This window comes from Mus pahari, chromosome 3, assembly GCF_900095145.1.
Source record: "Mus pahari chromosome 3, PAHARI_EIJ_v1.1, whole genome shotgun sequence".
NCBI classification, from domain to species: Eukaryota; Metazoa; Chordata; class Mammalia; order Rodentia; family Muridae; genus Mus; species Mus pahari.
The window spans coordinates 75,547,887-75,560,123 of NC_034592.1; the positions used below are offsets into that span (position 1 = coordinate 75,547,887).

Sequence of the window (12,237 nt, forward strand, 5' to 3'; positions counted from 1 at the left end):
GGGGAGGGGAGGGGAGGGGAGGGGAAGAGAGGAAGTAAAAAGAAGGAAGCAAGTGTTTCTCAGAACTGCTCAGGATGTGAAACACTTCTCTCTTACTCTGCAGTTTTAAACTGGATTGCTGAAGAATGAGGTAAGCAGTCTGCTGATAAAAATACTTTAAGGGAAATTAAGCGCCCTAAAAGGACTCTTGGGTTGTGCTTACAAGCTGCTGGGCCAGCCGCTTGAGGGGTAGTGGGCTCCCGGCCCCAGGCCCACCTGTGATGCCAGTGGTGCAGGTGTTCTGGGTGGGCAGCGCCATCTTCCCACATGACAAGGTGGCGATGCTGATGTTGTACGAGGTAGAAAAATTCAAATAGGTGACTTCTGTCCTGCACTCTGTGTCATCATCTGAAGTGCAGTTCTCCAGGCGTGTCATATTGTCCCAGGAATCACTCCTGACTCCCAGCTCGAAGCCTGTGTTCATGCCAAAGGGGCAGGCCCACTTGAGAACCAACGCTGGCTCCTTAGGGATCACTTCACAGTGGAAGGAGGCTACTGGTTCAGGTTCTGCAAAGCAAAGAACGGGGCAAGATGAGGCTCAAGGGAGGCAGATAACCTGGCCCAGCCGTGATGAGAAAGCATGGCTGTGGAGGAAGGAAGATGCTCAGTTCACTGAATAAAGCAGTATCAGATCACGTGACCTTGGTCAGTCGCCTTATTACCCTGGGACTCAGTGCAGGACTGTCCAAGGATTAAATGCCACATGGCTGTCACCAAGCAAGAGTCTGGGAAGAGGGGCTAGACACTTAGCAGGTAGAGCACTGGCTGCTCTTCTAGAGAAGGCAAGTTTAGCTCCCAGCTCCTGCCAGCCAGCCAGCCAGCCAGCCAGCCAGCCGTACAGGCTCATGTAGGTTTTTCTCTTGCGGAACAGAGGTCCCAGCAACCCCACTGAAGCAACAAAGTAAGCAAACAGACCAGCAGGATGCAGCCTGACTGAGCAACAGTCCTGAAAGCCACAGATCATTTACCACATCATGGGAAAGATCAGAAGAGGCCAAGCATCGAGCTCTAATGCCTCCTGCCCCTCGCGGTCAAGCTCCTGCAGATCCACTCCCATCCCTGGCCTCCAATAAATTCTCCAAAGCAGTGTTAGGTTAAAGCCCTGTGATGTTCACGAAGTTGTCTCTTCACTCCCTCAGATCTATGCTCAGTCACCTTTCCATGTATCCTTTCCACGGGGCATCCTCACATGACACCCTAGACAAGAATACCATTTCCCCCTTCCCTGGCTCTTTTTTTTTTTTCTCTTTTCTGTCCTGTCCTCTTAGCCACAATCACCACCTAGCTACTTGTCTCCTTTGATCTCTTATCCGTATTGTTCAGCAGGCTAAAGGTTCTAGAAGGGGGGGGGGGGAGGCCTCTCTAACAAAGCACAAGCTCAATAAATACATGCTCAGTGAAGCAAGGGCAATGGCGTCAACATTAACTAGCCACCAGGCTGGGCTGGAGTTCTCCATGTCCACGGTTGCCCTGCAGGTACAGTAACCTACAGGCTGGGAAGGTTCCTGCATGCGAGTGCCACAAAGGGAGGAGCAGGGAGTACTAAGAACACAGGACTGCTCACCCATACAGAACAGCTTCCAGCCAGGTACCAGTGATACTGTATCACTCCCAACTTGTGTAAGGATCTTCACTGTGTAAGAGACGCCAGGGATTAAGTCCGTGATTAGAACAGAAGGGACGTCTGCGACCTTGCTGATTACATTGCTGCCATCTCCAGTCTTCAAGATAAGGACGGAGTAGACATAGGAAGCAGAGGCTGCATCCTCGTTCTTCCACCGGATGGCTGCCACGGTGGTGTTGGTGTTTACTTCAATGTGGGACACACTGCTGGGCCCTTGGTTTAAAATTAAAACAAATGAACAAGAATGAACCACTTTGAATTACAGGCCTCTTTTATTTACTATATCCAAAAGCTGCCTGGTTTTTTTTTTTTTCAAGAAAGAATTAATACAATTAATATATACCACTTCGAAAGATGATTTCCCAAAAAGACATTCAGAAAATTAAGTCTGAAAAGAATTTAAAATGTCCAGGCTTCTTTTAATGTTTAATTTTATCATATATATTCTAATATATTACCTCATACTGAGAGCGTGCTTCTTTTAAAATTTTATCATATATCTTCCCATATATTATCGCATACAGAGAGATAGTGTACTATAATTTCCAACCTCCTTTTGGAATCTGACTATTAAAGAGGGTCAAGCATAGGATAAGCTGACACTCCCACTGTCTGTCCATCTGAAGCCTGGAGAAACATCTCTGTCACTGTCACAGAAGAGATTTTCATCTGAGGAGATCTTCAGCACCAGCAAGGACAGCAACTCTCCAGTGTGTGTTTCTGAAGCAGGCTCTACAACACTCTCCATTCTCCTACGATGCTTTCTGCTTACCAAGAGCAACTGTGTTCACATAGCTCCTGCACACAGTGCCTACCCATACAGAAGAGCCTTTGCTGAAGCTGATGTTTCTAGTTAAGCAGTTCCCACTCTGTAACCCAGAGGCATAGCCCAGCCTCTCCCGATCGGTACTGTATTTCCTCCATCAGAGAGGCAGGAAGCAGCCCCTCTGCCTGCCTTATCTCCCACAAGACTCACGTGTGTACTGGGTAATGGAGTTGGAGTTTCCTTGGATCTGGTCCACTTCTGGAAAGATCGTGACATTGTATAAGGTGCCTGGGGTAAGGTCCCCTACTGTGATCCACTTCTGAGAACTGTTGGTCCTGATGATGGAGCCATTTTTAGGTTCTAGAATTAAATAGTAAATGTATCCCGAAGCATTGTCGGTATTCTGCCACTCCAGCTGCATTTCAGTGGTGCTAAAGTTGACCACCCGGATGTCAATCACAGCACTGGGGTCTAGTCAGAGAAAAGAAAGGAAAGTGTCCTGGATGGTTGTGAGCGGGAAAGACGGAGGAAATCAAACCCAGGTCCTCTGTGAGATCATTCAGCGCTCTTAACTGCTATCCATGTTGCCAGCCCTACACTATTTCTTACTCTGAACTGGGATCCTGATGCATTTGACCTACAGCAATCCATGAAGCTATGTACCTAGAAAGGGTACACTTTTTAATACCTGCATTGTATCTCAACAAAGGATGTATTTGAAGTTGAGTTTGATGCACACCTATCATCCCAATAACACTTAAGAAGCTGAGGCAGGAGGATTTCAAGTTCAAGGCCACCTTGAGCTCTCAGCAGGACCCTCTCTAAATAAATATTGTTTTTAATCATTCAGTCAAAAGAACATGCATTCCATATGAACCGCCTGGCATACTGAAGAGAAAAACAAGAAGGAAAGCACAAAGGGAGAGCTGTAAAAACCACGATATAGTTACACCACGATATAGTTACACGACACCATTTTCTAATAGCAGGAAGGTCATGCTAACTATGGGCAGGGTCATTACATATACAGAGCAAAACCTTCAAGAATAAAATAAAATTAGTCATATAATTATGACAATGATGTAAACAAAAGGTATAGTTGTGGACACAGGCAGGAAAGGAATTCAATCAGATGAGAACTGCTAAGAACATATGTTCCCTTTCCCTTTAGTGTGGTAAATACACACAACATACTATTTATCATTAACCATCTGTCAATGTGCATTTTGCCAGTACTAAATATACCCATAGTATTGCATAAACATTACCATTATCACATTCAAAATGTTTTCATCATTTTTCAACATAAAATCTGTACCTATTTAACACTACCTCCCTATTCCCTCCCCACGAGCTCCGCTCTGTCTCTGTGGAGTTGCCTATTCTAGGCACTTGGCATAAATGGGAGCGTAAGTACTTGTCTTTGGGAGTGTGGTGACACACATGTGGAAGGCAGAAGCAGCAGGATCTCTGTAAATCTGAGACAAGCTGTTCTATATAATGCCTTCCAGGCCAGCCAGGGCTACATAGTGAGGCCTTGTCATTAAAAATAATAATAAAATAAACTAGATGTTTATTTTATGTGTGACTTATTCCACTTTGTAAAATACTGTGTGTGACTTATTTCACTTCGTAGATTTGCAAGATACATTTACCTTATCACATACATGAAGATTTCACTCCATATGGCAGAATAAAACTCTACTGTGCAGACTGTAGATAAATCTGTATTTTGTCCATGTGTGTGACAATGGATACTGAGTGGTTTCCACCTCTGGGCTGCTGTGAATGAACACTGGTGTACGAAGAGCGACTTGAGACCCTGCTTTCAATTCTCTCTGATAGCCAAGGACAGGTCAGAAGGTATTTGTTTCCCTTTATCAAGATTGCCTTTAATGCTGTTCAGCTAGGTCCCAAACAGTGACAACAGCCGTTGCTAATGGACAGTAACTGTACGTTTCTGGGGCCTTACTCCAACCCTTCTTGCTACCCATTCCAAGGAAACTTCTCATAGGAAACTGCACACAAATACAAGGCTGACTTTAAGTTATCCCATTAAAAAAAAAAAAAAAAAAAAAAACAGTGTCAGACATGATAGCACACGTATTTGATGGAACACTTTGGGAAGCAAAAGCAGGCTGATTTCTGTGAAAAGCCAGCCGGGTCTACAAAGGCCAGCCAGGGCTATACAGTGAAGCCTTGTTTCCAAAGCAAATAAGAAAATAAATAGATAAAAATAAAATGACCCATGCTTGACAGGGTAAGATACTCATAATAAACAGGTGAGGAAAGAGCAGATTATAAAACCACACATGAACCAAGACAGCCAGGTTTGTAAATATAGATGTCCATGTGCATCGTAAGACAGTGTCAGGGAGCTGGCTATGGTAGCATGTGACTCTAACCTCAGGACCTGAGAGGCAGAGTTCAAGGCCAACCTCAGTCGCATAGTAAGTTAGAGAGTGACATGAGACCCTATCACAAACCTGGGTGGGGACCTGTCGAGGTGACTCAGTTAAGTAAAAGCACCTGCCTGTCGCACAAGCCTGAGGACCTAAGTTCAATTCCCAGAGCCCAAGGTGGAAGGAAAGAACCAATCCCCAAAGTCCTTTGACCTCCGAACCTATAGCATTGCAATAATTACTAACTTTACATGTGATTTTTTTTTGCTTGACTTTATTGTATTGTTGATATGCACCACAGCCATGAAATGTTTTTTAAGATTCTTTTTCATAAAAAGAAAAATAGTACTCGTAAAATAAGACACCTATTAATTATGCTGGCTTCCTGTAAGAAACTTCCATGTCCCAGTGCTTACCAGTGCTCCCATTCACTGCACTGGCTGGTCCTTCAGTCCCGTCTGGTCCTCGTGGAATTATCTCAAAACGGTAACCGGTTCCAGGCTTTAAATCTTCAACCATATAGCTCTGGTTTCCCGTCGAAGCATTTCGACGCTTCTCACCTCCGTCCTGCTTGATGAAAATCACGAAGGACTCGGAGTCATTGCTCCTCCAAGCCAAACCAATTTCCCTTGTGCTGACATTTGTCACTCGGAAGTCCGAAACCGGACCGGGGGCTGTGGAAGACGGCGAGTAAGGTTAGGTGACGAATCTGCATCCCTAGGCAGGGTGCAGCAGCAGCCCTGCCCACAGCACCAGCACTTGAGCAGCTCAGACAAGGGCATCCCGAGTTGGAGACCAGACTGAGATGCACAGAGAAAGCTCATCTCAAAAACAAAAAGGATGTAAAGTCTGTCTCCAGAGGGCAGGATGGCCAACCCTCAGAATCACGGACAAACATTCTCCAGAGAATCAACTGCAGTATAAGCCCCTTCAAAGTCTGGTACTTCTGGCTAAGAAAGAGCACTTGACCACAAGAGGACAGACACCATGCCAGGTACCCACAGGCAGTGACAGTGGTGAGGATTCCTAGGCTCTGGAGCAGAGTGCTGGCCATGGCTGACTGCTTTATCTTGAACATGTTACCCAGCCTCCTAAAGGTCTAATCTCATCTCCATCACACATCACCTCACACACGGTCTCCACGTCCATAAAGTAAGGCTAACGCCAACTACATCACAAGGATGTCCTAGCACTCAATGACACAGTGCAAAAGCAGCCCATCACAAGCCACTGCGCGTGGGATGAGGGTCGCACACCCTGAGGGGGCCCTGTGGAACCATGGGCAATGCTAGGCACTCCTTCAGGACAGAACAGAGCTCCCTCGCCTTGTAGCTATTCTTGGCACATTGCAGCCCACAAGAAAGGTGAGCCGCTGTGTGCTGGTTAGCTTTTACTGTTACCTTGATGACAACCTGAAGGGAAAGGGAACCACAGCTCTGTAACTTCCAGGGTGGACTGGCCTGTGGCCATGTCTGAGAAGAAAGGTCTTCAATGATGACTGAAATGGGCATGCCCAGAGTACTGTAGGCTTACTGCATCTAGGCAGGTGGGCCTGAGCTGTTTAAGAAAACTAAGCAGGAGCCAGAAAGCTAGCCAATAGGCCATGTCCCTCCCCGGCTACTGCTTCAGCCCCTACCCTGACTACCCGACGTGATAAGACTGCTTGCCACCTGGAAGGGTGGGCTGGCATAAATTGTTTCTTCCACCACAAAGTTTACCACGACAGCAGAAAAGCAAAGCAGACCAACATAGCAAGGAGCGAACTTACCAGTGTACACTTGGAGGAAGCCTGGTGTGCCCTCTGTCTGACCCAGGAAAGGATGAACCGTGATGTTGTACAAGGTGCTCGAGCTGAGTCCAAGGATGACGGCCTCGGTCTTATTGACAGTTTGGTTGATGGAGTGGGTCCACCCAGCCACGTGTATTTTATAGACAACTGAAGTACGGGACCCATCATAATTGCTTTTCCAGGTCAGGATCATACTTGAGGCGCTGATGTTCATAGCTTGGACGTCAGAAACCTGGATGGAATCTTTGAAGGCACAAGAGGAGTGAAAAACAATCAGAGCAGTCGAGTCAGAATGGGAAGAGTGGGGAGTGTCATCAGGGCCTGTCATCATTCGGTCACCCTCACCATCAGCTCACCATGACCAGAAATGTGCGTGGGTCTCGCCAAAGTCAGACCTCAGGGAAGACAGCCTGGCCACTGCACCTCACAGACGCTCTGTGTTCAGTTTGTGAGCAGGCCTTGGATTCCAGAGCAGGCAATGGGGGTTTGGGGGTAAGCCAGAAAAGCCCTCAAGTACAGATCCACCCAAGAACAAACGCACGCATCATGAATTAACGATCTCACACCTGAACAGAGAGCACACTGGATTCTAAGCTGGCTGGGCTTTACCAGACAGGCAGACCTTAGGAAAGGCACTAAGCCACTTTCATATGAGACAGGGTTATCCGCCCTAACCCTACAGAAAAGCATGTGAGAGCACTAGATGTCCTTCAGTTATCAACTCTGCCAGTCCATCCTGCCACTTGTTTGGATTTGAGATATACTCTAATAGTTCCCTTAACCCTGGCCCACCCAGTCAGTCACTTGAAAAATACCAGATGGAGATTGTGTGTGTGTGTGTGTGTGTGTGTGTGTGTGTGTGTGTGTGAATATCTATGCTGCAGGGGTAGAATATAAGATATATGAGATGCACACACACACACACACACACACACACACACACACACATATCAATGATATATAAATCCTAACTGCTGCACTGATGGTATTCAAAGGCTTTATGGAGGTGATTAATCATGAGGTGAGTGGAACATCATGAGTAGGATCAGTGTCATTATGAAGAGGCCCGAAAGTGACTCATCTGTACTGTGAGGTAAGGAAGGGAACACACGACCAGATACTAACCATCTCTAGCACCTGGATTCACACTCCTAACTCCCAGAAATGTGAAAAACATTTGTTTGTAAACGTTTGTTCTATAAGCTGTCCAGTCTGTGGTAATTTGTCACATCAGCCAAAACTAACTAACACATAGGTACAAAACACAAACACTAAATAACGAATACACAGCTTCTGTATCTACCAGCTCCTGGGACAGTTCAATATAACCCAGGATGTGTATGAGCGAAACCAAGAGTCTACAATACAACCACCATAACTTTAGTTTTTCTCAATGAATTTTGAAAGGCAGGTGTCTAGAACCCAACCACATGACTCCTCTTAGCAAATCAGGCAAATGTCCCCTCCTCTGGACGGATCCAGCTCAGTAGGCATGGTAAGAGGCACAAGGTCTAGATATGGACCCTATCCACCCTCTCATGCACGCTTCTCCTGTGTAGGACTCCCTACCACTAATTACAGCACCTACAGGAACCCAGTCTCTTCAGCCAACCTTCCTAGTCCTGAGTCCTAGCCATTGTCACAAAATCACTGAGGACCTGAGGTTAAGCAGCCACCCCAGGGCAACCTCTGTCCTTCCCACTGGCATGTTACTATTTCCAGAAGACGAAAGAAGAAAGGCACGAGTCGCTCCTCCTTCAGCATGGATGCAGGGGCAATGCCTCTTCTTCCTCCTCCTCCCCCCCCCCCGTCTGCTATAAGAGAAACTTCTCAAGAGACACATGTAGACTCCCACACTCTCTGGAAGTCACACTAAACCTTCCAGAACTACCAGGATCTCTGAGCTGTCCCCTAAGTCCCCCCCACGCCCCTTTCCCTGCATCCACTTATCTGAGGCTCTAGTCCCTGTTTTCCAACACCTGGGCTTCCTTCTGTAGCCCTCCTGGCTGGATCCTGGCTGAGGCTTCTTGACGCTTTAAGCCATCTGTCATCACACGCCATTCTTCTGAACATTCTTACCCAGTCACCTCAGGATGCTATCTTTTATAAATACTTGGATAAAAGAGCTTTTTATACAGTCATAAATCTGTCAAAACCCCTCCGCAGCCCTCTTGCCCTCTGCCTTCACACCCTAATTCTCTTATCTGTATTTCTGATCAGGACATTTCCTCACCTGAAGCGTCCTCCCTGACTCCCCTTGCCCCCCATCTCCATTAATCCATGACATATCATCCTCCAGAGGGACGTCAGATCCTCCCTGTAAGAGACCCTCCTTGGGACTGAATGTTAAAATCAGGCTTCACCTCACATACTGCCTGGTTGTGTGTGTCAACTTGACATGAGCTAGAGTTATTGCAGAGCAAGGAGCCTCCTTTGAGAAAATGCCTCCATGAGATCCAGCTGTAAGGCATTTTCTCAATTAGTGATGAAGGGTGGGAGGGCCCAGACCATTGTGGGTGGTGCCATCCCTGGGCTGGTAGTCTTGGGTGCTGTAAGAGAGCAGGCTGAGAGAGCCAGGGGAAGCAAGCCAGTAAGTAACATCCCTCCATGGCCTCTGCATCAACTCCTGCCTCCAGGTTCCTGCCCTGTGTCAGTTCCAGTCCTGACTTCCTTTGGTAATGAACGACAATGTGGAAGTGTAAGCTGAATAAACCCTTTCCTCTTCAACTTGCTTCTTGGTCATGTTTTGTGCAGGAATAGAAACCCTGACTAAGACACAATGTCCATACAGTAGGCAGCAGAATGGACAGTAGCCATGAAGCCTGTGAAGCCGCCCTGCCCCCTTACCAAGCAGTACCCAACATCCTCGGTGGTAGGAACTGCTAGACACCCACATGAGAGCCGAGGGACATCAGCTCCCTTACCTAGCACAGCCATTCATCAAGCAGATACACAGCATCTACATGGGACTTCAATAGATCTAGGGTGGCCTGGCACTTCCTGGATGCCAGCTTGTTTTCTGTCCTTGTTCCTCACACTCCTTCAGGTCTGTTGACCTAGGATGGTATTTCAAATTATTTTCTGCTAAGACACACTAAGCCAACACACACCACGTCCCTGACAACTGCGAAGCTACATATCTGAGCTCAAAGGACCCAGGTGCAGACATTTCTGCATATGTTTATCCCAATCCTCCATCTAAAAGCAGAAAGCGTACATCTTATTCCATCGGCAGCACTAATCACAGAAGCTTCCAAATACTGAACTCACAGACAGAGGGTGCCCGTGAATCACAGCTAACGACAGCAAAGTGAAAGTCAGCAAAGGGTCTCAACAGAAAGTTCAGTGTGGACCTCAAGGGCTGGCTAAAACCAGAAACACGATGGCTAATCTGCAGATAGCAAGGACAGATGTGAAGCGGCACCCGACATCTACACCTTCGCTCAACTCTTTACAGAGCTTCAGAAAAGATAAACTATAGACCCAGAGATAGATAGAAACCCAGAGCAATGGCTCTACCCAAAATCTCTCTCGAGAAGATCCTTTTAGTAACAGAACTAGCTGCTAAGCAATAAATAATTCAGATATAGGGTTGCAAAAGATAAAACTTTATAAAACTTAGGCTGAATCCATTTCACAAAATCCAACCTACTTGTTTTAAACACTTTGCTCCTGGGCTGTCCTTCGGTGCCATTTGCTGCTTGAGAATAGATGGTGGCATTGTACTGAGTATCGGGCTTTAGCTCAGTGAGCAAGATCTCTGTGAGGGAGAGATCTCTGTGTGCGATTCTCTTGGTACCATTGGCATCTGCTTCAAAGACAGGAGGCAAAGACATTAACCACAGAACACATCCCCCACCTTCCACCACCATCCCATAGGACGACACATCCAACAGGGTACTCCATAAATATCTGTCCTCTATTGCCTCCTGAGAAAGATCCTGTTCCCTGAAAAGAACCGGATACTTCACCTTGTACTATTACTCCATAAATACCACAGATATTTTGCAGTTTCTTAGAACTCTGATATCCTGGACCATTCTCCTTTCTTTGGGAAGTTATCTTCTGCCATCCCACCATGGTCTCTCCTTCAGACTGCTCTATAACCCTACCTTTGCTAATGTAAGTCCATTCCAGTGTTTTTTCAGGACTACACTCCAAACCGTGGCAGAAAGGGCAGAGGACAAGTCAGGAAGAGTCGTGACCATTTCTCCTTGAACTATTGGGGAGGGGGAGGTCCCTGAAAAGCAACCTGACACACAGACCAAAGCAGGAGGAGTTGAGAGTGGTCTATCTCTTGAAGCCCTATCTATCATGGGCCATAAATTATCTTTCAATCTTAGCACTCAACATCTGGTTTCTGATTCTAATACCCAATTTGTGTCTTTGTTTCCTTAGTGTAAAATAAGGATTTAGCCTTTCTTCTTCCTCATTTCACAGTTACCAGAGGAATCCACTGCAAATTCTACAAAGTCTACAAATGACTCCTACAGAAAGCACAGAAGACATCTACTGGGCTCGCCTTAAGGATCCCTCTCCTCAATGGGGGTGACTGGTTTGGCCATCCATTGGTTAGCACCTGTTACCGCTCACCTGAGATGAAAAGTGAAAAGGCCTATCTGTCTTCCTGAACTCCAAATCTAAAAGTTTGAAGTCCAACTACCACACTGAGCCCTGTGTTCACAATAGGAGAGCTCTTTCTCATTAAGGTATGAGATCAGATAACACCGCAGCAGGAATACCTGCCGGCCATTCTAAAATCCTACACAAATACGTGCAGAGTACTGTTTAAAACCAGTAAATGATGAAAATCAAAACCTGATAGACAATCTTGTAACTCACCCAAGACATCCTCTTCAACCACAAAGTCATCCTGGGTCTCATTTGATTCTGGGAAAGCGAAGCTATTACTGATCCCCAGCTTCAGACCTGAAATATTGACTGAGGAATGTGTGGCCAACTCTTCAATCAGCATCCGGTAGGAGGCAGTGCCATTTGCATTGCTCCAGGTGAGACGAGCCTGTGTCACACCCACGGAGGTGACACGGAGATCAGACACTGGCCAGGGCTCTGTTTCAAAAACAAACCATGGGTATTCGTAAGCAAGGCATCTGCAGCCATCTTTCCTTAGGCCACTGCCTAAGTGACCCACTAAATATATGCTACTCATATCCCCATGATGTCACAGAGGCAGGGGACAAACACCATTCAAAAACAGGAGAAGGAAGAACCCCTAAAACCTAAACTACTTGCGTTCTTTGTTATTGTTCAAGATTAATCCCAACAGGAATTGGAAATTCTTCTTTAAAGAAGATTTTAAAAGACATGCCCAGGCCCTTCCATCACCTTATTTGCCTGACACAATTTAAACATTTCAGCTAAAAGAACATACACTCCTGTACTGGCTAGTTTTGTGTCAACTTAACACAGCTGGAGTTATCACAGAGAAAGGAGCTTCAGTTGGGGAAGTGCCTCCACTGAGATCCACCTGTAGGCATTTTCTCTATTAGTGATCAAGGGAGGAGGTCCCCTTGTGGGTGGTGCCATCTCTGGGCTGGTAGTCTTGGGTTCTATAAGAGAGCAGGCTGAGCAAGCCAGGGGAAGCAAGCCAGTAAAG

At 46.4% G+C, this 12,237-nt stretch overlaps 1 protein-coding gene across 2 annotated transcripts in view; it reads right to left on the bottom strand.

Moving 5' to 3' along the window:
• Ptprj (protein tyrosine phosphatase receptor type J) overlaps positions 1-12,237 on the bottom strand; it is a 151,749-nt gene that overhangs the window by 26,420 nt on the left and 113,092 nt on the right. Inside the window, exons 4-10 of one of the 2 annotated variants that reach the window (XM_021192953.2) lie at positions 11,463-11,690; positions 10,273-10,428; positions 6,600-6,863; positions 5,248-5,505; positions 2,640-2,900; positions 1,604-1,876; positions 256-546 (exon numbers count right to left, since the gene is read on the bottom strand). In XM_021192953.2, coding sequence (XP_021048612.1) covers positions 256-546; positions 1,604-1,876; positions 2,640-2,900; positions 5,248-5,505; positions 6,600-6,863; positions 10,273-10,428; positions 11,463-11,690 — 1,731 coding nt within the window. Of the gene's footprint in view, positions 1-255; positions 547-1,603; positions 1,877-2,639; positions 2,901-5,247; positions 5,506-6,599; positions 6,864-10,272; positions 10,432-11,462; positions 11,691-12,237 lie in introns of both variants that reach the window. The other variant, XM_029536812.1, reaches the window with a different exon arrangement.